This window comes from Orycteropus afer, unplaced genomic scaffold (assembly GCF_000298275.1).
Source record: "Orycteropus afer afer isolate SDZICR_OR568_19922 unplaced genomic scaffold, OryAfe1.0 scaffold00053, whole genome shotgun sequence".
In the NCBI taxonomy this organism is placed as follows: domain Eukaryota; kingdom Metazoa; phylum Chordata; class Mammalia; order Tubulidentata; family Orycteropodidae; genus Orycteropus; species Orycteropus afer.
This window is the reverse complement of record NW_006921640.1, coordinates 8148747-8176103: the sequence shown is the minus strand read 5'-3', so window position 1 is coordinate 8176103 and position 27357 is coordinate 8148747. Positions and strand designations below refer to the sequence as shown.

Below are 27357 nucleotides of genomic sequence, written 5' to 3'. Positions count from 1 at the left end.
TCCTCTCAGAACAAGGACAATAAACTTTCTATTTGTATAGAAAGGAAGAGATGAGGGGAAGGGAGCTTTGGGTGGCAAAGACAAGTGGAAATGGCCAGGTAATTTCAATATGACCTGTTCTGTTTTTCAGTTCTTAAACTCAAAACTCACTGCTGTCAAGTCGGTTCCAACTCATAGCGACCCCCCCATGGGTTTCCGAGGCAGCAGTGAGTGTCTGTGTGTATCTCTATGGAAATAGATTGCCCAGTCTTCCTTCTGAGGAGCAGCTCATGGGTTTGAACTGCCAGCCTTCTGGTTAGCAGTCAAATGGCTGCTATGCCACCAGAGCTCCCTTTCAACTCTTAGGATCCTTAATGATATCTCTTAGCCTGGCAATGTCTCACAGCTCTTTTATCCCAAAATCAGAAATCAGAACATATTTAACATATCCTATTAACCCTGTCCTTTTCCAATTCCCCAGACCCTTTCCTCTCTACTTCTTAACTATACACACATGCACATAGATAAATAGAGAGCTAGAGAGCAAGATAGATAATTTGGATATGAGTGTGTGGTGGGCACATATATAGTGTGTGCATATATGTGTCTATAACCATATCACAAGCTGTAGGCAGATTTCAAACACCTGCTTTTGTTAAAAAAAAATAAAATCTAACCAGATGAGATGCAAAGGAATAGAAAGAAAATGTGGAGAAAGGAAATGTGATAGCAGTAGTAAAGGGAGATTTCACCTAGGGAAAGGATGCCCCGATATCCACAAAATGATTATCTTCTTTCTCCTTCACAATGCTGATCTGTCTTTAATTCCTTAAACCAAGCCAAACTCAATGCAATTAAGTCAATCCAACTCAGAGTGACCCTGTAGGACAGAGTAGGACTGACCCATGAGATTTCCAAGGCTGTAAATTTTTATAGAAGCAGAAAGTGTCATCATTCTTCCACAAAGCAGCTGGTGGGTTTGAACCACCAACTTTCTGGTTAGCAGCCCAGTGTTTTAACCACAGTGCCACCAAAGCTCCTCTTTAATCCCTAGAACATGATAATTCATTAGGCTACATGGGCAGCTGATGATTAGTTAACATTATTTTTTAAGGTTTTATTATTATTATTATTATTATAGGGATAATATATGTTGTTGTTCTTAGGTACCATCGAGTTGTCTCTCACTCACAGTGACCCTATGGACAATGGAACGAAACACTGCCCAGTCCTGTGCCAGCCTCACGATCCTTGCTATACCTGAGCCCATCATTGCAGCCACTGTGTCAGTGCATCTCATTGAGGGCCTTTCCCTTCTTTGTTGACCCTCCACTGTACCAAGCATGATATCCTCCAGGGAATGGTTCCTTCTGACAACATGACCAAAGTAGGTGAGACAAAGTCTGGCCATTCTCATTTCCAAGGACATATTTGTTAGTCCTTTTAGCAGACCGTGGTACTCTTGGCATTCTTCTCCAACACCACAACTCAAAAGTATCAACTCTTCTTCGGTCTTCCTTATTCATTGTCCAACTCTCACATCCATAAAAGGCAACTGAAAATACATTGGCTTGCGTTAAGCACACCTTAGTCTTCAAGGAGATATCTTTGCTCTTTATCACTTGAAAGAGGTCTTTTACAGCAGATTTACCAAATGCAATACATCATCTGAGTCTTGACTGCTGCTGCCATTGGTGTTGATTGTGGAACCAAGTAATATGAAGTCCTTAAGAACTTCAGTCTTGTCTCCATCCATTGTGAAGCTGTTTATTGGATCAGTTGTGAGGATTTTTGTTTCCTTTATATTGAGGTGTAATCCATACTGCAGACTGTAGTCTTTAATCTTCATCGATAAATGCTTCAAATCATCCTCACTTTCAGCAAACAAAGATGTGTCATCTGCGTATCGCAGGTTGTTAGTGAGTCTTCCTCCAATCCTGATGCCATGTTCTTCTTCATATAGTCCAGCTTCTCAGATTATTTGCTTAGCATACAAGTTGAACAAGTATGGTGAAAGGATACAGCCTTGACACACTCCCTTCTTGATTTTGAACTTGTTCAGTTTGAATGACAGCCTCCTGGTCTATTACAGGTTCCTCATGAGTACAATTAAGTGTTCTGGAATTCCCATTCTTCCCAATGTTATCCATAATTTGTTACGATCCACGCGATTGAATGCTTTTGCATAGTCGTAAAACATAAGTAAGCATCTTTCTGGTAGTCTTTGCTTTCAGCCAAGATCCATCCGACATCAGCAATGATAGCCTTCATTCCACATCCTCTTCTGAAGCCAGTTGCATTTCTGGAAGCTCTCTGTTAATAAGCTGCAACCATTTTTTAATTATCTTCAGTAAGATAATACTTGAATGTGATATTAATGATATGGTTCGATAATTTCCACATTCTGTGAGATCACCTTTCTTTGGAATGGATGCAAATATGAATCTCTTCCAGTCAGTTGGCCAGATAGCTGTCTTCCAGATCTCTTAGCATAGTCAAATTAGTGCCTGCAGCAGGGCATCCATTTGTTGAACCATCTCAATGGATATTCCATCAATTCCTGAAGCCTTGTTATTCATGCATTCTTTCAGTGCAGCTTTTACTTCTTGCTTCAGTACCATTGGTTCTTAATTATACACCACCTCCTGAAATGGATGAACAGAGACCATTTCTTTTTGGTACAGTGACTCTGTATTCCTTCCATCTTCTTTTGATGTTTCCTGCATCATTCAGTATTTTTTTCCCATAGAAACTTTCAGTATTGCAACTCTAGGCTTAAATTTTTTCTTCAGTTCTTTCAGCTTGATAAATGATGAATGTATTCTTCCCTTTTAGTTTTCTAACTCCAGGTCTTTGCACATTTCATTATAGTAATTGGCTTTGTCGTCTCAAGCTGCTCTTTGAAATCTTCTGTTCAGCTCTTTTATCTTGTCATGTCTTCCATTTGCTTTAGCTACTCTCCACTCAAGGGCAAATTTCAGAGTCTCTTCTGACATCCATTTTGGTCTTTTCTTCCTTTCTTGTCTTTTTAATGACCTCTTGCTTTCTTCACGGATGATTTTCTTGATGTCATCCCACAATTCCTTTTGTTTCTGGTCATTGCTGTTCAGTGCATAAAATCTATTCTTTAAATGATCTCTAAATTCAGGAGGGATATGATCAAGGTCATATTTTGGCTCTTGTGGATTTGTTTTGTCTTCAACTTGAAGTTGAATGTGTATATGAGCAGTTGATGGTCTGTTTCACAATCAGCTCTTGGCCTTGTTTTGGCCGGAGATACTGAACTTATCCATCACCTCTTGCAGATGTAGTCAATCTGATTCCTTTGTAGTCCATCTGATGAAGTCTACATGTTTAGCTGTTGCTTATGTTGTTGAAAAAAGTATTTGCAATGAATAAGTCATTGGTCTTATAAAATTCTATTATGTGATCTCCAGCATTATTTCTCCAAAGCCATATTTTCCAACTACTGGTAACTCTTTGTTTCCAATTTTTGCATTCCAGTTACCAGTGATAATCAATACATCTTGATTGCATGTCTGGTCAGTTTCAGTCTGCAGAAATTGGTAGAAATCTCCAATTTCCTTATCTTTGGCTTTGGTGGTTAGGGAATATATTTGAATAATAGTAGTATTAACTGGTCTTTTTGTAGGTATATGGATATTATTCTATTGCTGACAACATTGTACTTCAGGACAGATCTTGACATCATCTTTGTGACGATGAATGTCAAACCATTCCTCTTCAATTTGTCATTCCTGGTATAGTAGATCGTATGGTGTCTGATTCAAACTGGCCAAAACCAGTCTATTTCAGCTCACTGATGCCTAGGATATCAATATTTATGTGTTCCATTTCATTTTTGACAACTTCCAATTTTCCTAGATTCATACTTCACACATTCCATGTTCCAATGATTAATGGATGTTTGCATCAGTGTCTTCTTGTTTTGAGTCATGCCACATCAGCCAATGAAGGTCCCGAAAGCTTTACTCTATCCATATTGTTAAGGGCATCTCTACTCTGAGGAGTTAGCTCTTCCCAAGTCAAATTTTGAGTGTCTTCCAACCTGATGGACTCACCTTCTGGCACTATATCAGACAGTGTTTCAGGGCTATTCATAAAGTTTTCCAGTAATATATCAGACAGTGTTTCACTGCTGTTCATAAGGTTTTCACTGGCCAATTGTTTGAGAAGTGGATGCCCTCTTCCTTCTTCCGAGTAATATATGCTTGTTACTTAAAAAAAAAAAAAAGAATTGTGCAAAATAGAAAGTTAAATCACCCACTGAGAAGGAACTACTATTAATAGTTTGGTAGGTATTTCCCAGACATTCAAAGAATATGCCTATAAGTAAATATATGAGTGTAGTGTTTTAGTGTGTGTGTGTGTATACATACATATTTATATGTATAGCTCAACTGCCATCAAGTCAATTCCAACTCATTGATCCTTCATTGAAATCTGGAGGCTGTAAATCTTTACAAAAGCAGACCACCCTATCTTTCTTCTATCTTTCTTCTGCAGAGTGTCGGTAGGTTTGAGCCAGTGACATTTTGGTTAACAGCCAAATGCCTTAACCACTACACCACCAGGGCTCCATATATGTCTGTATAAATAGACACACACACAAGCACACATACATACTTACATGTGTGTGTGTGTGTGTGTGTATACAGCCATGTGTTTTGCCTTTTGGACAAAGTCTGACCACATACATGTCTACGGTCCCAACCCCTATAAGGCCTATTATATTGAAAACATACAATCGTTTGTAATAACAAAAAGACACTACTTTGCAATGCACATCAAAACATTATTATTATTATTGTGTTATTATGATAAAGGGAGCTCTGGTAGCATAGTACCTAAGGCACTTGACTGCTAACCAGAAGGCTGGCGATTCAAACCCATCAGCCACTCCTCAGAAGGAAGATGGGGCAATCTACTTCTGTAGTGATACTGCCTCGGAAACGCAAGGAGGGGTTGCTACGAGTCGGGTCCGACTCGATGGCACATGACAACAACAACATTATGATAAAGATGTTTAAATGTGTCTGGAAGTGTTTCTTTAGTGTTTTTTTTTTTTTATGCATAGAGAGTTACACTATATGCTAAGACAAACATTTGACTAACTGACATTAGGTACAAACTGCTCTTAAGTATTCTGACTTCTGTACAAATTTGACTTAAAGACAGACTTAGGAACAGCACTCTTTCATAATGGGGACTGCCTGTATATATTATGGTGTTTGTACAACATCCAGATCACATAACGTCCTATTTCACGAACATACTGTGAACATTAAGGGACATACAATTGTGTGCATGTCTATGTGTGTGTATATATACATAATTTTTAATATAAATGGAATCATAGTTCTTTCTCATTTACTAGATCTTGGACATATTTTCCTGTCCATACATGTCGATTTACCTCATCCTTTTTTTTTTTTTATTGTGATTTGGGTTAAAATTTACAAAGCAAATTCATTTTCCGTACAGAAGTTCTTAGACATTTGTTTCATGACATTGACTACAATCCCCACAGTGTAGCAGTGTATACCCTTCTTTTACCCTTGTCTTTTATTTGGGTCTGATTTGCAGTTTAAAGAGCCTTGGTGATGCAGTGGTTAAGTGCTCGGCTGCTAATTGAAAGATTGGCAGTTCAACCCAACCAGCCATTCTTCGGGAGAAAGATGATTTGAGTAACGATTCATGTGTTTTGTAATACAGATGGACCATGATTTATTTCCCTAATCCTGTGTTGAGGGACATTATTTTGATTATTTATCATAGCTGAAGGAGCTCTGGTAGCGTAGTGCCTAAGGCACTTGACTGCTAACTGGAAGACTGGCAGTTCAAATCCATCAGCCACTCCTCGGAAGGAAGATGGGGCAATCTACTTCCGTAGTGATACCGCCTCGGAAACCCAGGGAAGGGTCGCTATGAGTCAACGGCAGTGAGTTTGTTTTTTTTGTACTTTATTCACTAAACTTTAACTATCTTGATTTTTGTTTTTGTCCCTTCCACGGAAGAAATCACTGGCATTTTGTTTTCATTTTCTTAAATTGCTAGTGTTATATTATAGTGGAAGAACCAAATATTGAGAAATTTGAAGTCTGGCATTCTGGTTCCAGCTCTGCCATTGTCTGATGTGGGACAAGTGATGTAAAACATAACCTGAGTTTCCTCATCTGCAGACTGCCTGCCTCAGGGCCACTGTGAAGAGCAGAAGTGTCAGCATAGGGGGAAGCGCAATCCAAACATGGTAGCGGCACCCGTGTGCCTGCAGGTCCTTGCACAGCTGGACTCAGGCTTGAATCTCCATCTCTCTCTTGCCTGACTGGTCAAACCATAGAGTGAAAAGCAAACAGTTTCCTTTTTTTTTTTTTCCATCCAAAGCACAGATGCCTCCGTCCCCTGGCTTCTTTGACCTCAGGGACCACCACTCCAGCTATGTTTTCTGACCCATTTTGGAAAGCAGTGTCCCAGAGTTCCAGAAGAATTTGAGTAATTGTTATTACTGTGGGCAGAATATGAAGTACAGTGTCAGAGTGTCTGGTCCCAACCCACTGATTAGAGAGACACATCTTTCCTTCTGGTATTAACTGCAAAGGGACAGGAGGCTGGCCTGAGCTCTTACTCAGTGGAAGCTGCAGTTTGGTTTAAGTGGCATCTCCAGTGCCCTAGCAATGAAACAATAGAAGCAATTAAGTACTTCTTCTGACACAGACCTATTCTCACATCTTAAGGAGAACAAAAGAGAACATTAAAGAGGAGAAATTCCAGATGGATGGTGAAGAGGGATATTATGAGACCAAAAGGTCTGCATTGGGGAAGGCAGCCTACTATGGCCCTCCCACTTGTAGGAACCTCTGTGCAAATGAGATATTTGAGAACTCCACCTACTGTAACACTCAATCCACTTCTAAAGATTTTCCTTCTTTGTACCCCACCTTTCTTTGACTCCTCTGACTTCCAATGAGTTTAGTAAGTACACAGGAATGAAAAGGAGTCCAGGGTAGTTTGGATCCCAGAACCCTCCAGAATCCCCCACATTAAGATCAGCACAGTACTGCCCTGCTGCTCCCAGGGAGAGGGCATGGCCCCTTTGGAACCAGATAGTTATATAGAACTCATTCCCCTTCCCTCTTCACCTCACCCCCAAAGCAGGAAACTTCTTGAGATAAAAATAAAAACATACTTCATTTCAAAAATTACATTTCCCTTTATTGATTTTTTAAAATGAATTTTAATTGTCAAATTGAGAAGTCTGATAAGATATCCAAATGCACATGTTTGTCAGATAAAACCAAAAACCAAAATCACTGCCATCAAGTTGATTCTGGCTCACAGTGACCCCCTTTGGGTTTCTGAGGCAGTAAATCTTTATGGAAATAGATTGCCCAGTCTTCTCCCAGGATTAAGGGTGAAGCTAGAGATAATTGATCTACAAGCCATGGAAATCAAGGAGATGACAATTAGAAGTTTCCTTCTAGCTATTTACAATTAACAAGGAGAAGAGAGAGGAGAGTAATTAAGAGTTGTAATTAATATAAGAGGTCAGGATACTCCATGAGATATTGGAGGTTGGTTTCATGTACTTCAAGTCATCCTATTTGCATATGTTTAAGTTTCTACTTTGACCCTTGGAACTCTTTTATCCTTAAACAACCTTAGAGTGTGCTTGAGACAAAGCTCTAGTATTCATGGAATTGCAAAGGCTTTGTTCCAGGAGTTTATTTTAGAACCTAGACCTGTCTTAGTTTTGTCTGCCCCAGGTGATAGCTTTTGGGTAATAGTGGAGCAGATGAGTTTGTCTTTGTTCTGTAGGTCACCGCTCATCTCTTCTTCTGGAGGTGAATAAGCTTGTTTTATGAATATAAGCCACAGCTTAGAGCAGAAGAATAAAAGCCACAAACTATTTAAAAGAGTATCTCACTGAAGTCTTTCTCTCTCATTTCTTTTCCTCTCTCCTACCCATCCATCACCATCCTTCTAATCTTTACTGGGTACCTAATATTATCAGGCTGTGGCAGTGGGAATAAAATTATGAATAAGATACCATATATGTCCAAAAGAAACTCCTAAAATAGTAAGGTAACCAAACCCATAAACAGATGATGCTGATATCATTTGATAACTTTAAGGGTGGAAATAATAATAATAATAACCAAACCCATTTCTATCAAGTCAATTCTGACTGATGAGAACTCGATGGGTTATAGAGCAGAACTGCTCCAAGGATTTCCTTAGCTGTAATCTTTTACAGGGAACTCTAGTGGCATAGTGCCTAAGGCATTTGACTGACAACCAGAAAGCTGATGGTTCAAACCCACCAGCCACTCCTTGGAAGAAAGGTTGGGCAATCTACTTCCGTAGTGATGCCACTTCGGAAACCCAAGGAGGGGTCGCTTGAGTTGGATCCGACTGGACGGCAGTGGGTTTGGTTTGGGTTTGGTTAATCTTTTACAGAAGCAGATTGCCAGGTCTTTCTTCTGTAACGTTGCTGGGCGTGTGTGAACCACATACCATTAGGTTACTAGACGAGTGCAAACCATTTGTGCCACCCACTGAGCTCAGAAATAGTATTACTAGCAGTAACAGTTACCATTTATTGATGCCCCCTGTGTGTCAGACATTGTAAGAAGCAGTGATTATTTGATCCTTACAAACCCCCATTTTACAGATGAAGAAACTGAAGCTCTGAAAGTAGCCCAGTTCCTAAGTATCAAAACTGGGGCTTAAAATCATGTTTGTTGGACTCTAAAGTCCATCCTTTAGTTTCTTCTATGCTTGGAGCACAACGGGAGGAGTTCCTACCCAGTAGGGCAGACAGGAAATGTGTCGTTGTTCTGAGGAACTTAAAAATAGAATATTTCCTGTTGTAATTTAAGGAATCCGATGGGATCAGCTGGCACATAACCAGAATACAACTCTGTCATCTTCTCTTGTTTCTCCTCCTCACTTTTGCCCCAACTCTCTGTTGAGCTGATGTACTTCTTATGTGGGTGGACAGACGCCTTTTTGTTCTCTTTGAATTTATTATTATTATTATTATTATTATTATTATTATTGACTGTCTTGGCATCTGTTTGCTCTCTTAAGGACCATTTGAGGGCCACAGCCCTGCCCAGACTTCTGGAGATTCCTCCAGACACTGGAGTGCATCCCTGAGCTCATGAGCAACACGCATCTCTGGGATAGGGATTGCTGTCAATAGATATGAATAATGACCAATGGCAAGACGCAGGGCTGGCCAGGGCTTCCATCGATCACTCAGAATGTGCTTCCTCCCTTGACTGTTTCTTGCCTTAGTATCCATCACATTGCAGAAGGCTGCGATTGATTCTCCATTATAATTGAATCTTAGAAATATGACGGGGACTGTAGTGAACACAGTGACATTGTCTTCATCAGAAAATCTCAAACTAAGAAGCAACACTGCCTGATGACAGATGTATCCTTCAGTGCTCCCATCTCGTAGATCCAGAGCTCTCACAATGTGCACTGTACAGAAGAAACAAATTATAGTATAGTGGTGACCTTACAAAGTGTGCAAGGACTGAGGGCTGCTGGTCATTAAAGGATCCTCCTCTCTGAGAATACAAAGAGGAGGAAGGGAAGTGTTGTGGCTCTCTAGTGCCGTTCTGACAGGAATGCACCACAAATGGGATGGCCTTAACAAACAGGAGTTTATTCTTACAATTTGAAGGCTTTAAGTCCAAGTTCAAAGTGCCAGGCTCTAGGGGCTGGGTGAAAGCCCCTTAACCTTGGGGTCCAGCTCTGCCTCCTGCTCCCGGCCCACTGGAGCTAGAGGCGTTTCTTCACTCAGACAGCTGCTGGCTGCTGAGGCTGAGAAGCCCAAGGTTGACAAGTAAAAAGGTACAGTCCCGATGTTACCAAACCACACTCCAGGCCAACTTAAATCCATTGTAAGTCCCAAGGTCGGCAGAACATAGCAGGCTGCTGAGCAACGACACAGCTATATGCAGGGCCCAAGTGTGCCATAGACTTGAGACCATACCCAAAGGCTTCTCCTTATATACAAGAAGCAGACCACATACCCAAAGGCTGCTCACAGTAGATTCCACCATGGAGTTGATTACCAGTCTCATCATGAGGAATAAATAATACTACATCCAGCTGCCCACACTCAACCAGGCCCAGCCAAGTTGACACACAAATATAACCACCATAGGAAGTAACATACGTACAGCTCCCACTCTATCCCAGGATCAGTAACAGATGCTGCCAAGAACAAGAGGAGTGATTGCACCCCTGCCCTTAAGGATGGTCCAGGGGAGAAGAACACATTAAAGGCTCTGTGGGATAACAGAAGAGTTCATTTAGTTGTGGTGGGAGAAGGCAGGAATTCATAAGGCAACCTTTGGGATGAGTGCTGAAGGCTTCTTGAAGGCCAAACTGAGGGAAGTAGGTGTTCTTGATGGAAGTTACAGTATGTTTAGCCAGGGAGGTGAGAAAGTAAAACACCCATCCAGAGAACATCCTTCAGTCCAGTTTGGCTGATGCCTAGGATACATTCAGGAGAGCATTTGGAAATGAGAGAAAGGCAGGCTGGTGTGGCCACACTCTTACTCTCATTCCCTCTGTAATGCTAGGACCCTCTCCAGCACTGGTTTGCAGAAGGATATTTATTTTGTCTGAGCAGTTGCCCCTAGTAGATCCCAATCTCAGGAACAACTAACCTTTCTTTTAACTGTTTATGTACCAGCTACATCAGGTCCAAGGGATTCCAGCTTCCAGAAAAGACAAATCTAATTAAGATTTCCCTTTTATGCTCAAAAATACCCTTGGATCCAAGAGACCCCAGCTACTGATAGACTCAAAGTTCCTTGCCTCCTAACCTTCTCATTCCCTCCGCACCAAGTTCTTAGTGCCTGTGCTTTGCTGAGATGCTCCTGGATGGGGAGCTGGGGTAGAAGAATCCAACAAGAATCTCCTCCCCATCCCACAGGAGGACTTAGAACTTGACAGCAGTCTATATTCAACCTGCATTCTCACCCTCTGGACCATCAGCAAAGGTCAGGAACCTGCATCTTGTATACATTGGCATCTCTTAGCCCAGTATGCCAGAGAAGGAGCACAGTATCTGTGGAGTTGTTGAAGCAAGTTCAAGCCACAGACCCAGAAGTGGCTGAGCAACCCTGTAAAGATTAGGCAGATAATATGTAATAACACATACAAGGCAGGGAGACAGGGGTAATTGGTCACTACAAAGGATACGTACTCCAGCTTTTTCACAATGAAAACCCTGCTTCCATATTGGTAGGAAAATAATCCATTGATAGTCTGATTGTTGTTGTTGTGTGCTGTCAAGTAGATTCTGACTCATAGCAGCCCTATAGGATGGAGTAGAGATGCCCCCATAGGGTTTCCAAGGCTGTCATCCTTACAGAGAGGAGCTCTGGTGGTGGTGCAGTGGTTAAATGCTTATTTGCTGACTGAAAGGTCTGTGGTTCGAACCCACTAGCGGAGAAGATAGGAGCTCTGGTAGCATAGTGCCTAAGGCACTTGATTGCTAACCAGAAGGCTGGCAGTTCAAACCCACCAGCCACTCCTTGGAAGGAAGGTTGGGCAATCTACTTCCGTAGTGATATCACATCGGAAACCCAAGGAGGGGTCACTATGAGTCTGGTCCAACTCGACGGCACATAACAACAACAACAACAGCAGAAAAGACGTGGCAGGCTGCTTCTGCAATAGTTTACAGGCTTGGAAACTATGAGACAGTTATCCTTTTCCTATAGGGTTGCTAGGAGTTGGAATGAACTCTATGACAGGTTTTTGAGGTCTTTATGGAAAAGGAACCCTGGTGATGTAGTGGTTAAGCTTTTGGCTGTTAGCCTAAAGGTCCGAGATTCAAACCCGCAGCCACTGTGCCAAAGAAAAGACCTGTCGTTCTGCTTCTTTAAAAGGTTACTGCCTTGGAAGACGTATGGGGCAGTTCTACTCTGACGTATAGGGTTGCTGTGAATCAGAATCTACCCAACAGCAACAGATTTTTTTTGTTGTTGTTGTTTGTTTGTTTGTTTTAAATCTTTATGGGAACAAATCACCAGGTCATTTTTTTTTCCTGCTGAGCAACTGGTGGGTTCAAACCACTGACCCTTTGGTTAGCAGCCGACCACTTAACCATTGTACCACCGTGGCTGTAATAATTTAGACCCAAATCAAAGGAGCTGGTTTTGAAGTTCCTTCAGCAGAATTAGGTGCTTAGATAGGATCAGATAGGACATTTAGGGGGCAGTGAGTTTATGTTAATGGGGAGAACAACTCAGAAAAGGAGGGTGAGAATGGTTGCACAGCTCAAAGAATGTAATCAGTTTCACTGAATTGTACATGTAGACATTACTCAATTGGTGTATCTTCTGCTGTGTATATTCTCAACCACAACAGCAACAAAAAATAAATGTAAAATAAAAATTACATGAGTAAATGAAACTGCTTTTGGCTTTTCCACTTGGCATCTCACAATCCTTGGAATCCATTTCTTTTTCTTACCACCCTTCAGCCCTCAATCTATTCCTGCACCAGCCTTACCGTGTTCCTTTAAAGGGATTATTACAAGTAATACATTCTCACTGTAGGGATTTTGGGAAACATAGAAGAAAATAAAGCAGCACCCAGAATCCCTCTTCCTGATGTTAACATCATAGATACATATTTGGCTTAGAACAACCATTTTATTCTGACTTACAATTTTGTGGGTCAGGAATTCAGTCAAGGCACAACTGGGTGAGTCTTCTTTTCCTCATGTCATTGATGGAGGCACTCTGTTCCTTTCAGCTGGCAGATGGGTCCTCCTAAAATATCTTAACTATTTTTTTATTGTGGTAAATATATAGGTAACAAAACATTTTTCATTTCCACAGTCTTGACATATACAGTTCCCAAAACCCACTGCCATCGAGTCAATTCTGACTGATAGCAATCCTATAGGACAGTGTGGAACTGTCCCATAGGGTTTCCAAGGCTATAAATATTTACAGAAGCAGACTATCTCATCTCTCTCCCATGGACCGGCAGATGGGTTCAAACCACCAACCTTTTGGTTAGCAGCTGAGCACTTAACCACTGTATCACCAGGGCTCCATTAAATATGAACATGTTGTTCAACTATCACCATTCAAATTTTTCTATCACCTTTAATAGAAGCTCTCTGTTCCCTAAAGTTTGGGTCTTCTTTTTCCCCTCTCTCCTGCCTACTCCTGGAAACCACTAATAAATTGATCTTTATACATTTGCCTGTTCTAGATATTTTATGTGAGTGGAATCATACAATATTTGTCCTTTTATATTTGACTTACTTCACTCAGCATGTTTTCAAGGTCCATCCATGTTGTAGCATGTATCAGGACTTGACTTCTCTTTATGGCTGAATAATCTGGTAGCATAGTGGCTAAGACACTTGCCTGCTAACCAGACGGCTGGCGGTTCAAACCCACCAGCCACTCCTCGGAAGGAAGGTTGGGCAATCCCACTTCCGTAGTGATACTGCCTCGGAAACCCAAGGAGGGGTCACTATGAGTCGGGGCCGACTCGACAGCACATAACAACAACAACAACAATACTCCATTGTAGTCTCTACCACATTTTGTTTTATATCTTCTTTTAACTTTTATTTATTCACCTGTGTTACAATATGAAAAATAAAATTAGTGCAATTCTAATGAAATTTGGGTGGGATGGTACACAGGTTTGGGGTTTCTTGTTTACAGTCAGACAAGGGACAGGTATCGTTTCAAAGATTTCTGAGAGGGTCTTCATTTTTTTTTCTTAATTGTTTCAGGGAGTGGCTGAGGCTGAACTGGAAAAGAACCTGAGTCGGACTTTGAAAAGTTTATTCAGAAGACATGATGAGGTGAGGGGTGGGGGCGTGGGAGGCAGGAAGGAGCTGTGTGTGCATGAAGGAGGGGCTTGGCTGTGAAAATCTCTAGAGGGGTTCTGTCTGGGGTTTGGGGCTTGGCAGAGTCTGGGAATTAGCAGCTCAGCCTTCTGTTCTTTGACTTCTGTAGTCAGGATTTGGGCCTCCACTAGAGTCATCTATGCATTCACAGGTAAAATCCTCATCTTCACTGTCACACACCAGTAGGACTGTGAAGTAAAGATCAAAGAATGATTATCGTAAAGATGGTTTGGCAATTATACTGTTATTATCATCAATATTTTAATATGCATGGTTCACTTATCAAAGTCCAAAATTAACATCTCTAACCTTTTTCTTAAAGAGTCCCTGGGTGGCACAAACGACTAAGTGCTCCCCTACTACCCTAAAAGTTAGTGGTTCATATTCACCCATAGACAAGCCTGCTATTCTGCCTCTGAAAGGTCACACTTTGTAAATCCTATGGAGCAGTTCTCCTCCTCTACACGCATGGGGTTGCCAGGAATTGGGACTGACTCAGCAGCAACTGACAACAATGGCAAACCCTTTTAGCAGCTAGAGAAGCTTCAAATGCCTTAATCCCAATAATCCCCACCCTCCTGTCTTACTTGTTGGTAGTCATCACCTCTATCATTGCTGTACATTAAATGCCTGAGTAGATTATCCCACATTTTCCCATTTCTTTGCTGCTCACTTGCATCTCACTCCTTCGTATTGGGATCAATTTCTTTCTTCTGGAATTCCCATTCTCTGCAATGTTATCCATTATTTGTTATGATCCACACAGTCACATGCCTTTGCATAATCAATAAAACACAGGTAAACATCTTTCTGATATTCTTTGCTTTTAGCCAAGATCCATCTGACATCAGTAATGATATCCCTAGTTCCATGTCCTCTTCTGAATCCAGCTTGAATTTCTGGAAATAACCTTGTATCCCTTCTTGTATACTTGTCTTTTATTTGAGTCTGATTTGCAGTTTAAAGGGCCCTGTGGTGCAGTAGTTAAGCACTCAGCTGCTAACTGAAAGATTGGCAGTTCAAACCCACCAGCCATTCTTTGGGAGAAAGATGTGGCGGTCTGCTTCCATGAAGACTGCAGCCTTGAAAAGCCTGTAGGGCAATTCTACCCTATTCTATAGGGTTGCTGTGAGTTGGAATTGACTTGATGGCAACAGGTTAATCCGTAGTTTAACCCATCATTAATGTATCCTTTTAAATTTCAGTTAACCATTTTTTATTTATAAAAATTATATTTGGTTATTTTTCAAATCATTCTGACCTCTTGTTTTTAGTATTTTGTTCTGTTCTTGCTTTTCAATTCCTTTTTTTTATGTCTTTAATCGTTTTAAAGATAATTATTTTTCGTTCTCCAGTTCTCTGAAAGTTCTGTTGTTTAATGCTCTTGGGATCTTATTTTACTGTTGGCTGTGTTTGCTATCTCTTGCTTATGGAGCCATGGGGCTTTTTTTCTGTGAGGGAGGGATGAGTAGTATAATTTTGAATTGTGAGCTCATCTTCAATAGCACTTAATCTGTAGCAGTCTGCTTCAGTTTGGATTGAGGAAATGACCCTCGTGAGAGGTTTGGCATTTCCTTTTTCCTTTTTTTTTTTTTTTTTTTTTTGAATGACTGTGTCAATCATTTTTTTAATTTAATTTTTATTGTGATTTGGGTGAAATTATTTTCCATACAGCAGTTCACATACACTTTGTCTCATGACATTGACTGCATTTCCCACAATGGAACAGCTCTCTTCCCACTTCCTCCCCATAGTTACCTCTTCCCTGTGTCCTTCCCTCCCATGCACGCCTGCCCCCCAAGTAGTCTCCCTGTGCAAACACTGTCCTTCTGTTCTCCTATGATTGATCACTCTAAGAAATGTATCTACCTGATGTAAATGTTCACCCCATATGCCTATCTGTTATTTGGCTGGAAGCCATAGGAGTGAGTTCAGTTCCAGACCTGAAGGGTAACTAGGAGCCATAGTCTTAGGGTCTCACCAGGCTTTATCAGACCAGCAAACCTGGTATGGTATTTGCTTTTGACAGGCATCCTGGTGACATTACCAGTCCAGGCTTACTTTGTGGTAGTGCTGGTTTGTTCTCACTTTAGGAATTTCCAAATCATGCATATAGTATAAACTCAAACCCCAAAACTTGTGAAAGCAGGCTTGTAATTGAATTCCCTGGGGAACTTTTTTACTTTTTTATTATTATTATTTTCTCTTTGAACCAGACTAAATAAAACAGGTAGCTTGGCATCTCCTCATCCCATCTCCTATGCCATCTCCCTGTTGAGATGGGTGAATTTTTATAACTCACCCTTTCACTGGGGGTATCACACTTCAGTGGCCCCAGAGTTCCTGGATTTACTGTGGAGGGGCAAGGAGTATCTAAATTCTAACTTCCTACCCACCATGAGCCTAAGGTCTTGCCTCTTATTCCCATTTGGTTGATAAACCTATCTTTACATTGCCAGGAACCCTGGTGGCACAGTGATTAAGCTCTCAGCTGCTAACTGAAAGATCCGTGGTTCAAACTCACCAGTTGCTCCATGGGAGAAAGATGTGGCAGTGTGTTTCCATAAAGATTATTACAGCTTTGGAAACGTAGTTCTGTTATTTCCTACAGATTCACTATGAGTTACAAATCAATCGATGGCAACAGGTTTTTTTAAATAGGTTTTATATTGCCAAGATCTGCCAGTGCAGCCTTGAGCCTGGCTCTCACTGAGAGCTTTGCTTGTCAGTTCCCTCTTTGCTTCGACCCCTGAGGATTTACCTAACTCTCTTGGGAGTTTAGCATGTTTGTATAATCTATGTAGCACTTGTATATCTTTTGTTGGTTGAAGGTTTTCAGATTGCCTGTTCTAGCATATTTCCTTCACCTCACCAATGACATTATTTCTAACTTTTCTCCCTACAGTCTTTGTTTCCATCTGGCAAAGTCTCCAAACTGGGTAAGAGACGTTCTTGGAGGAAAAGGGAGGCAGGGAAGGGTATGGGAGGAACCGATGGAACATTAAATGAATTTTCTCTCTCTCTCACTGTTATGGGCAAAAGCAGCACCTGTCAGACCTGTACTTTGTCTTGCCCAACACAGGATCCCTCAGAGCTGAATAATCCTCACCCCTAAACTCAGACCTAACATATGGCTAGTTCCTATCTAGCTCTACATTCAAGATCTTAAACAGTAAGAGCTTGGAGGAATCTAGAGACTGAGGCACAGGCGTGACTTCTAGAGTAGTGAAGGAGCTAAACCAAAGGTAGTTTCATCCGCAGCAGCCTCGCTACCGTCAAACAAACACAGCCCTCGTGGAATACGGGCAATGCTGTGAGGCCAGCTTCCACGTGTTCCCACAAGCCCATTCCAGAGGCTGCTAGCTCTTTCATCTCAGTCATGTACCCACACATTGCAGCCTTGCTGAGTCAACTATGAAAAACGTCTTGGACAAGTAGGTGTGACATATGGGCTCTGTGGTCTTCCCCCTGAATAAACCTTTGCACTTCTGGGAATACCTGGCTTTTTGCAGAGCTGAGTGCCATTGGGGGTGGTAGCATAGTTACCTTTTAAAAGCTTTCCTTTTATTCTTCTCTGAATGCCCCACTCCTCATCCACCACCAGAGGCCCCTTGAACTGTACAGAAACATGGGCAGGAGCTGGCTTCTGGGGAGCTTTGAACTCAAGATCATAAACAGTAAGAGGATGGAGGAATCTTAGAGATTGCCCAGGGCAGTCCCAGCCTCCACTGATAAGAACCCTGGACAGAGAACTGACTTCCCAGCACCCCCTGGTGCAGGAGAGGCAGGGGTAGACCAGACCCCAGCCTGGGCCTCCACAGCCTTAGTCCACTGGTCTTTGCTCCTATTCAGGCTCTGTATTCTGGTCATTTCAAGTTCCTTCACATGATTACCATCCATGGTCTCCTCCTGGGTTGGATATAAGTGGGGAGTCAGAGCTGAGGTCAGAATGGGGTTTATCCCCATAACTGCTAGATCCAGCACTACTCCCTCAAAATCTTATTCTTTTCCCCAGCACTGTGCCCTTACCATTATTCACTTTGATTTTTATTGATAGTGGTGCTAGCATGCATTTTAATAAAAATTGATTTTCAGAGTTGACACTATTCTTTCTCCAGCAGAGACTAGTCTTCTATATAAAGAGACTTTCTAGATAAAATTGATTATTTCAAATAAAGGAGTAGCCAAATGGGGGGAAAAAAAAAGAATATACAATAGTGTCTAACTTGTTCATGTAAAATAGAGGATGGTTACTAATGAAATAGAAACAAATAGATCCTTTTAAAATGCTTTGTGACTTAGTGAGAATAAAATAATTATGCTAGCTACCACACTTGAGGGAGCTCTTGTAGCATAGTGGCTAAGGCACTTGACTGCTCACCAGAAGGCTGGCAGTTCAAACCCACCAGCCACTCCTCAGAAGGAAGGTTGGGCAATCCTACTTCTGTAGTGATACTGCCTCGGAAACCCAAGGAGGGGTCGCTATGAGTCGGGGCCGACTCGACGGCAAACAACAACAACAACAACAACCACACTTGAGCATCTACTATATGTGTCAAACACTGTACTAGACCCTTTTAGATCTGTTATGTATAATCCTCATACCTTCTCTAAAAATACGGTCATTATCTCCACTTCACAAATGAGGAAAGTGAGCCTCAGAAAGGTTAAGTAACTTGTCCAGCTGGAATTAAACTTATCTGACTCTGAAGGCCACAGTCTTCTCACAACTTCATGCCTCCCTTCATTTGTTCCTCCCTTCCTTTATACCTTCGTTATTTTGTTCATTCATTCATTCCTTCCTCAAATATTTTGAGCACATACTTAGTATAAGGTGGTAGCTAGGCACCACAGATGCACAAGACAGAACCATGCCCTCAGGTAGACTATAGTCCTTAGGGAGGCAGACAAGCAGTAATAAAGCAGGTGGAGAGGCTTTTGGAGAGACAGGTCCACATAAGAGGTGCTGAAGCTGCAGTGAGCCAGGAGTGCCTGGTCTGACAGGAGGGTCAGGAGGCCCCTTATTTTCATACCCCTTTGACCTGTCTGACATAGTCTGGATTTTCCAGCTCCTATGCCTCAGAGGCTTCATGTTCCACCACCATCACTGATACACATTAAACATCCCCTGTGAAATCACAGTGATCCATGGGCCATCAGCTGTCATCATAAGGCCATCTTCAAGGATGCTGCTGAGACACAGTTTACATTCCTGAAAACAAAAGGATACGTGGGAGGCTCTGTGAGACGCTTCCTCTCCTCCATTTTCTTCTAGCCTAAGAGGAGAAAGAGAAACCACACTGAAAATCTTGAGCATCTCAGTAAAGACTCCCAAAAAGAGTAATTAATTAATTAATTAATTAAGCTGTTTAGAAAAGATTCAGTCTAGGGAAGAGGGGTAGCAAAATGGGTGCAGGGCCTGGAATACAGCTAGAAACCATACCTCTACCTCCTTTATAAACTTACTTAAAATAGCCTGAAATGGTGTCATCCTGGAACTGAGTTCTGGATATATTTTTGAAAGAGGGGAAGGATATGGTTTGCTCTGGAGCTATGACAACAGCCCTTGTGTGTGTAATGCATCCTCAGCTGGATCTGCCAGGTTGCAGAATGACAATGAGATTGCAGGCTCTGTCAGTGAGAAGAGATGAGATTATTTTGAAAAAGGAAGAGAGGAAAACTATTAGGCCCTTTTTTATAATTTCAGAAGTTCCAAGGCACTTAGGAGCCCAACCTCAATTAGGAACACCATTGTTAGAACTCAGGCTTGATGCTGAGGGCGGGGAAGGAACCGAGTGACTTTTTGCAGGAGGACTTCTAGTGGAAATCCCAGATGAGCCCACTCTCAGTAAGATGATCACCGAGGAGGAGCTCCAGTTCTATGTGCAGCAGTTCAAGAAGTCTGGTTTCAGGTAGAGAGAATGACACCCCAAACACAAGTGGGGAAGTGGGCAGCAAAGAGGTGGACTACAGCTCTCAGGATGGAGCATGGAGTGACTCCCCCCCCCCCCCGCCCCCGAGTACCTGGCTAGCACTGCTTGGATTCCTCCAGGGTCGGAGGGCTCACTGTCTCCTGAAGCTTAGTCTGCTCCAGGTTGGGATAATCCCACTTGCTCTACTTTATGCTTACTGGCCCCACCAAGAGCAGAGGTTTTCAACCTTTTTTTAGTCACAGACTCCTCTGAAAATCAGATGTTAGCTCTGGTTTCTTTCTTAAGAAAAATGCAAACACCTATGTAAACTCAAATATTGTGTACACTTTCAGAAAGGAGTTATAGCCCTCTCAGATCTTTTCTCAACCCTTTTTTCTTTTGAAATAGCTGTATAGGCATATAATTCACACCATATACTTCATCCATTAAAAACATACAATTCCATGTTTTTTATTATATGCAGAGTTGTACAACCATCACCACAGTCAATTTCAGAAATTTTCATCACCCCCCAAAAGAAACCCCATACCCTTTAGCCGTCACCCTCCACTACCCCCCCATCCCAACAACCCTAGGCAACCCCCAGTCAACTAGTCAACTACTCTGATTTGCCTACTCTGCCAATTTCATATACATGGAATCATATACTATATAGTCCTTTGTGAGTGGCTTCTTTCATTTAGCATTTTACAGAGTTCATAATACCATGTATCGGTATTTCATCTCTTTTTCTCAGATCCATTTTTATGCTGAAATTCAGGGCCCCTGCTCTGGAATCACTCTAAAATCTCCTTCTCTGCATGTTTCTTCACCTACTTGAATATACTGACAATACTTGAAGGTCATGATTTCCTCATGGTCACCATGACCGCCTACTGTGACTCCCCAGTCTTTAAGGTCGACAACCCACCAGGCACTCCACATAAGGAAAACAGAGCAATCTACTTCCATAAAGATTTACTGCCTCGGAAACGCAACGGAGGTCTATGAGTTGAAATCGACTCCTTGGCAGTGGGTTTGTGTTTTTTTTGGTTTTCCTTATGCCTCTCTAGGAGCTCTGGTGGTGTAGTGCCTAAGGCATTTGACTGCTGACCAGAAGGCTGGTGGTTCAAACCCACCAGCCACTCCTCAGAAGGAAGACTGGGCAATCTACTTCCGTAGAGATACTGCCTCAGAAACCCAAGGACGGGTCTCTATGAGTCGGGACTGACTCAACAGCAGCAAGTTTGTTTTTTTTTGGTTTTGGTTTTTTGCCTCTTTCTTTGTGCCCCATTCTGCACTCAAATCCAAGGTCTATAAATAGCCAAATAGTTGGGCAGTGCCTGCCTTTTTTACTCCCAGGCCCCAGAGATTGTCACTGTGTTGCAGCCTTTGGTATGAGCACTGTGATAGCAGCTCTTTAGGCCCTGATGTTCTCCCTCACCACAATCGACGACTTTCCTAAGTTTGTTTTCTTAGTTTTTAAAAGGAGGTCCCTTGTTTTGGGTGCTTCACATGTTAACAACTTAAGATAGTCAGACTTGAAGATAGGTCTGATCTGATCATTATTGAAGAAAGAAAATGTAAAAGTCACAAAAGGACAAATGACTTACCCAAGGTAATTCCAGGCTCCTCCTTTTCATTGGAGGACCCTTGAGGGTCTGAGGGCACTGCCTGAGGATTTGAAGAATATTCCTGGCCCAGCCCTTGAACCACCCTTACCTCTTAAGAGGGCACCATTGCACTGCATCCTGGTGTGCACCTTTTCAGTGGGTTTCCTGGGGCGGAGGAGTGACTTCTAGAAGAGTAAAGGAGCTAAACCAAGGGTAGTTCCACCCTCAGCAAGCTGCCCACCTTTAAACACACACAACCACCATGGAATATGGACAGTGCTATGGACCAGGTTCCACATGTTCCCACAAGCCCATTTCAGAGGCTGCTAGCCCTCTTGTCTCCATTCTGTAACCACACACTGTAGCCTTGCTGAATCCTGGAGAACTAAATGTCAATTCTGTGCTCTACTTTCTTCCCCCTGCGTAACCTTTGCACTTCCTGGGGTAATGCTTTTTGCAGAGCTGGTGACTGGTTGAGTCTGTAGCATAGTTACTTTTCTTATTTTTATAAGTTTTCTTAATTGTATTCTTCTCTGTATGCCCACCCTCCACCTGCACCAGAGGCCCATTAAACTGGTATCGAAACATGGACAGAAACTGGAAGTGGGGCTGCAAAGGTGTGGGACGGAAGGTGAGTACTGAGTTCAGTGGTGTTCCCATGAGCCACCCCTGGGCTTTCCCATTGGCCTGACCTTAAATGACTAGTAAAAACTGAGGGTGGACAGAATGACCTGTGGGCTTTCTCCTTTTCTGCACTGCTGCTTCTGAGGTTTCTGGAGGTCACTCCACTCTAGGGTTTCCTCTTAGGAATGGTAGAGGGTGAGATTGGGGGCAGAGCTTGTGCATGTCCAGGTACTTGGAGCATCCGTCTGCAATGCCCAGGTCTCCTCGACCTTCCCCAGGTTAGGACAGATGCTCGAAGTAACTCCTGCAGACATGCCCTAAAGGGGATTCCAGAGGTGTTGTGGATAATGGAGCCCAGGATTCATAGAAGGTGCACCTTTAGCCTCTAGTTGTGTGACCTGGATCAGGTCAGTCCCTTGAGTCTCAGTTTCCCCATTTATCCAGCAAAAGATGGGGTTCCAATCTCTGGGTCTGCAAAAGTGGCAATAGGGTCCCCTATTCACATTCAGAATGTTAAAGGAAATTGCATTTTCTCATGAGGCTGTGCAGGTAACCAGGCTTGCATCAACTCATTTGGTAGGCCAGTTATCTCATTGATTCATTGAAATATGAACAGTGGTGAATATAAGACATTAAGTCCTTTACCTCATGTAGTTATGTCTTGATGCATTATAGTAATAGAGTAGTTAAGAGCAGGCTTGGGAGAAAGTTACCTTGGGTCCTCATCCCTGTGTGACCTTGGGCAAAGGACTTAACCGCTCTGTGCCTCCATTTCCTTTTCTGTAACTTAGAAATGTCAATAATAGTACCAGCTTCATAGAATCATGAGGATGAAATTTGATCGTGTATAAAATGCTCAGGACAGTACCTACCACGGAGTAGTAGTTCAGTGGATATTAATTATCCTTGTAATCACTGTAATCTGAGATTGACAAAGAGTACAAATTGTAGTTTGCCAGAGAAAACCTCTCAAACATGAACCTCGGTGGTGCAAAGGTTGGGGACTCCCTTCTTCTGCAAGTTACCTTCCAGATTTTTCTCCCTCCTCTCTGATCTACTCCTGTGCCCCCACCACCAGTTGACATTTTGGCTGAGAGTATTTTACAGTTTACAAAATCTCACAGGAGCCTCAGGATTAGTTAAAGCAACAAAATCACTTTTGAACGTCCCATGGTTCTGATCATTTGGAGGAGGGGAGTAAGGGGTACAGTGAGAACCATTTGATCCAGCAAGTAAGTAAACAATAGTGCAAATTCCTTAACCAGGCCCAGGCTAATACTGTTTGAAAGGTTATAATGGTAAAATGGCTTTGGTTTTAATGGTAAAATGAGAACAGAATAAATGGAGGCTTTCTTGACCTTGGGAGCTCTGGTGGCATATTGCCTAAGGCATATGACTGCTAACCAGAAGGCTGGCAGTTCAAACCCACCAGCCACTCCTTGGAAGGAAGATTGGGCAATCTACTTCCATAGAAATACCACCTCGGAAACCTAAGGAGGGGTCACTAGGAGTCAGAAAGGACTCCATGTCAGTGAGTTTGGTTTGGTTTTGGTTCTTGACCTTACAGTGTCCCATTGTATTCACTTCATTTATCAGTAGATAATCACAAAGTCTTTATTCCTGCCTTTAATGTTGTGTTGATAACCCTTGTAGCCTGTCCTTTTCTCTCTCTGCAATGGTGGCTGCCTTTTTCAATGTTAATTTAATATGGAGACAAGGAATCTTGATCTCTGCTCAAGGGCATCATCCCTTCTTTATGGTGCCATCAATTGGGTTCCATGAATATTAGTCACCCAGAGTGGGGCCAACACACATGTTCATACTTACACAAAACCCTTGCTGGTCATTACATTGCTAAATCATCATTTTAAGGATCTCCCACAATAGTTTGACTCCTCACGCAAAGCATGGCAGAAGCAAAGCCAGGGCCACAGTGGTGCTACTGGGTGAGTTAATAGCTGAGGAAGCCACACAGCATTCCAGCCAAATATGTCTCCTTGCCCAGGGTGAAGGAAGCTGCCTTCAACTGTGCAGAAGTATAAGAAACATTTCTCTTGTCCTCCGGCTTCTTCCATTTCCTGTTATCCCTCCCCAGATCCTGATTCCAGCCCTGATGGTAACTGCCGAGAATGACCAGGTGCTCATTCCAGAGATGTCCAAGCATATGGAAGACTGGGTAAGGGAATGGTCCTGCACTGGGATCATTGGTCCTGAGAGGGTGCAAGAGCCCCAGAGGAAGAACAGCAACAGAAGACACACTTCATTCAGAGTGGGATATTCTGTTGGACTATCTAGATGGCAAAGGCATCATCTGTAAAATCGCTGTCACCCCTTGAAAGCAGTAATCATGACTGATGCTTCTTTTCCCCTACACGGATGTTGCCTGGCATCTGTCTGTCCATTCATTTATTCTGCAGACTTTTGTTTTCACTTAACTGTGTTGGGACAGTACTAGATAATGGGGAGGTAAGATAAATAAGGTGCAGACCTTGGCCTCTGTGAGCTCTGTTCAGCAGTTCATCCCAGCACAGTATGATACACATGCAGGAAAGGTGTGGACAGGGCATTGGGAAAAGAGAAAAGGACGCAGCTGGGAGATGGGGCTTTACAGAGAGGTTGACCATTGAATTTGGTCTTGATAATGACTAATACTTGCCCAGCAGGGAGAATGGGGAGAAGCCAGGGCATGGGTGCATTCTGAAAGGCAACAAGAATGCACAGCATGCTCACAGGATGGGAATGAGCTGGGTGGAGCTGGGAGATCTTGCTGAGTCCCTTGGACCTTGCTAAACCATGTGAACCCATGGGCATGCAAATACAGTAAAGGGGAGTGGCAGGGGTGTCAGACCTGTGTGTTGAAAGATCACTCTGCTGAAAGTGTGGAGGTTGGCAAGGATTAGTGAAGCCTACAGATAGAGTGGTCATGGGCTCATTTAGCCTGGCTAATAGTTGAAGAGTAGTCCAGAATGCACTTGGCCATGCTTTTGTTAGCACAATCAGGCATAGCAGAGAGGGTACATTTAGCAGGATGCTGCCCAAGGCCACCCCTTGTGGTTCACCAGAGAGGTCTAGTTCTGGAGCCAAGGAGGCATTGCAGAAAGCTCTCAGAGAGCTTGGAGGACTCCTCTCTGGCCCCCAAGCCTTGAACATTTCCTGAGAAATTGAAGTTCTTTAGCTGGCCCTTCAAGTCTGTAAAACTGACTGCTAACTTTGCTGAGGTTTGTTCTGCTAGAAGGGGCATCTCCTGCCCCCAGAAGGAAAGCTTCATTTTCCTTAGTATTTTTCACATAGTGTTTACCTTTCCACTCCCTCGAGGCATGTGTCACAGGGACCTGCCTGTCCCTAGCTGCTGCCTCACTGCTTCTTTGTGGGCCTTGATGCTTGTTACTCTGATCCACTGTGAGGTTTCAGGGTTCCCAAAGTGAGGCTGAACAACCCTGCAGGCAGACTGCCAGCAGAAGCAATCACATCTGAGTGGTGAGGGCCAGATGATGACTGGGCATTTTCCAAGCAGCAAACAGCAGAATCTCATTGATACTAAGGGGAGGATTTGTTGTAATGAGTAAGAGCTAGCCCAGATTTTGAATGTTAACTACTTTCTAACTGAGGCCCTAGACAAGTTACCTCACCTCTCTGAGGTCGCCGCAGAGGATTATGGTCAGAATTACATAAGGTAATGAGTGTAGGGCACCTAACACATAGTTGTTGTGTTGTTAGCAGCATTGAGACGGTCCCCACTCATGGCAGCCCCACACACATGGAACGAAACACTCCCCAGTCCTGTGCTGTCTCCACAATCGGTTGCAGATCAGACCATTGTGATCGATAGCATTTACAGTCACTGGATTTTGAAAGTAGATCGTTAAGCCTTTCTTCCTATCCTTTCTTAGTCTGGAAGCCCCTCTGAAACCATTCAGCATCATAGCAACACACAAGCCTCCACTGTTAGGTGGTGGCTTTGCAGGAGGGGCAGTTTAACCTGGGACTCCCATATCAAAGGCAAGTATTCTGCCACTAAACCACCAATGGTCCCACAACACATAGGAGGGTCTCAGTAATGTTAATTCCTTTCCTAAATAATGCAGGGCTCCTCAGAGGGTGACCTAGGGGAGTAGAGAGGAAGATGTTCCCGCACAGGTGGCCTCTTGCTCATGGCATTAACCTGAAATCAGACTCTGTATTAGACAGTAACATTGTCACTTACAATTCTGGTGGGGCTTGCTTTCAGATCCCTCATCTGAAAAGGGGACACATTAAAGATTGTGGACACTGGACACAGATGGACAGGTAAGGAGATTCTGGGCCCCTGGGCCAGGGAGAGCAGGACTCCTCTCACCTTCAGAAGGCTTTCCTGGTTTAATTCTGTCCTGGCTTGGGCCTGGGAGCTCTGGTGGCATAGTGCCTAAGGCACTTGACTGCTAACCAGAAGGCTAGAGGTTCAAACCCACCAGCCACTCCTCAGAAGGAAGATAGGGCAATCTACTTCCATAGTGATACTGCCTTGGAAACCCAAGGAGGGGTTGCTATGAGTTGGATCCGACTTGACAGCAGTGAGTTTGGTTTTTTTTTTTTTTTTTGGTTTGGCTTGGGTCTGGGTTAACCATTCACTTCAGGGTCCCCCACCTGTGCCTTCAGATGGGGTGAGTGGATCGAGGGAAGTTTGAACTGCCTTTTATTTCCTTTCCAGGCCTGCTGAGTTGAATCAAATCCTCATTGAGTGGCTGGAAATGGATGCCAGGGACCCACCAATGGTCTCAAAGCTTTAGGGTGTGATGTGTGCCAACACCCAGCAGGCACTCCCAGTGCTTTCCTCTCCTAGGAGCTGCACCAGCCCAGATATGGCCTTACACACATCTCTGATAACAGCAACATTGCTCTGAAGAGATTTGCATAAAGGAATGATTTTTTTTAAATGGGGTGAATCAGAGTTGACGTAGTTTGAGCTGTAGGGAAAATCATGTGTAATTAATTCTCTGGGTATAAATGCATCACTTTATCTCAAAGAATGGTGGTACAGAACGGGATGGCCAAGTAGTGATTTCTCTTTGATTGACCAATCCATAGTTGTATAGCAAAACCAGCAGTTAATTTTGAAGCATTTCAGCAGAAATTGTCTCTTTTATTCAATAAAGCTAAGACAGTGGTGACACTGCTGTTTGTTTTCATGTGAGAGTGAAGGTAGGGTAACTGTTTTAAGACTGATGATTGCACTTGAATGAGTATGTTTCCCTCTGCTCTTAATTCTTAAGTTGTACCATGGTCTACAAGGCCCTGCATAAGCTACATCAGCACTGTC

The 27357-nt window shown here is 42.8% G+C and overlaps 1 protein-coding gene across 1 annotated transcript in view; it reads left to right on the top strand.

Moving 5' to 3' along the window:
• Positions 1-26827, top strand: part of EPHX2 (epoxide hydrolase 2) — a 113365-nt gene extending 86538 nt beyond the window's left edge. Inside the window, exons 13-19 of the mRNA XM_042780666.1 lie at positions 13796-13867; positions 16818-16851; positions 19722-19824; positions 21999-22068; positions 24157-24237; positions 26290-26348; positions 26749-26827. Coding sequence (XP_042636600.1) covers positions 13796-13867; positions 16818-16851; positions 19722-19824; positions 21999-22068; positions 24157-24237; positions 26290-26348; positions 26749-26827 — 498 coding nt within the window. The remainder of the gene's footprint in view (positions 1-13795; positions 13868-16817; positions 16852-19721; positions 19825-21998; positions 22069-24156; positions 24238-26289; positions 26349-26748) is intronic.
• Positions 26828-27357: the final 530 nt, after the last annotated feature.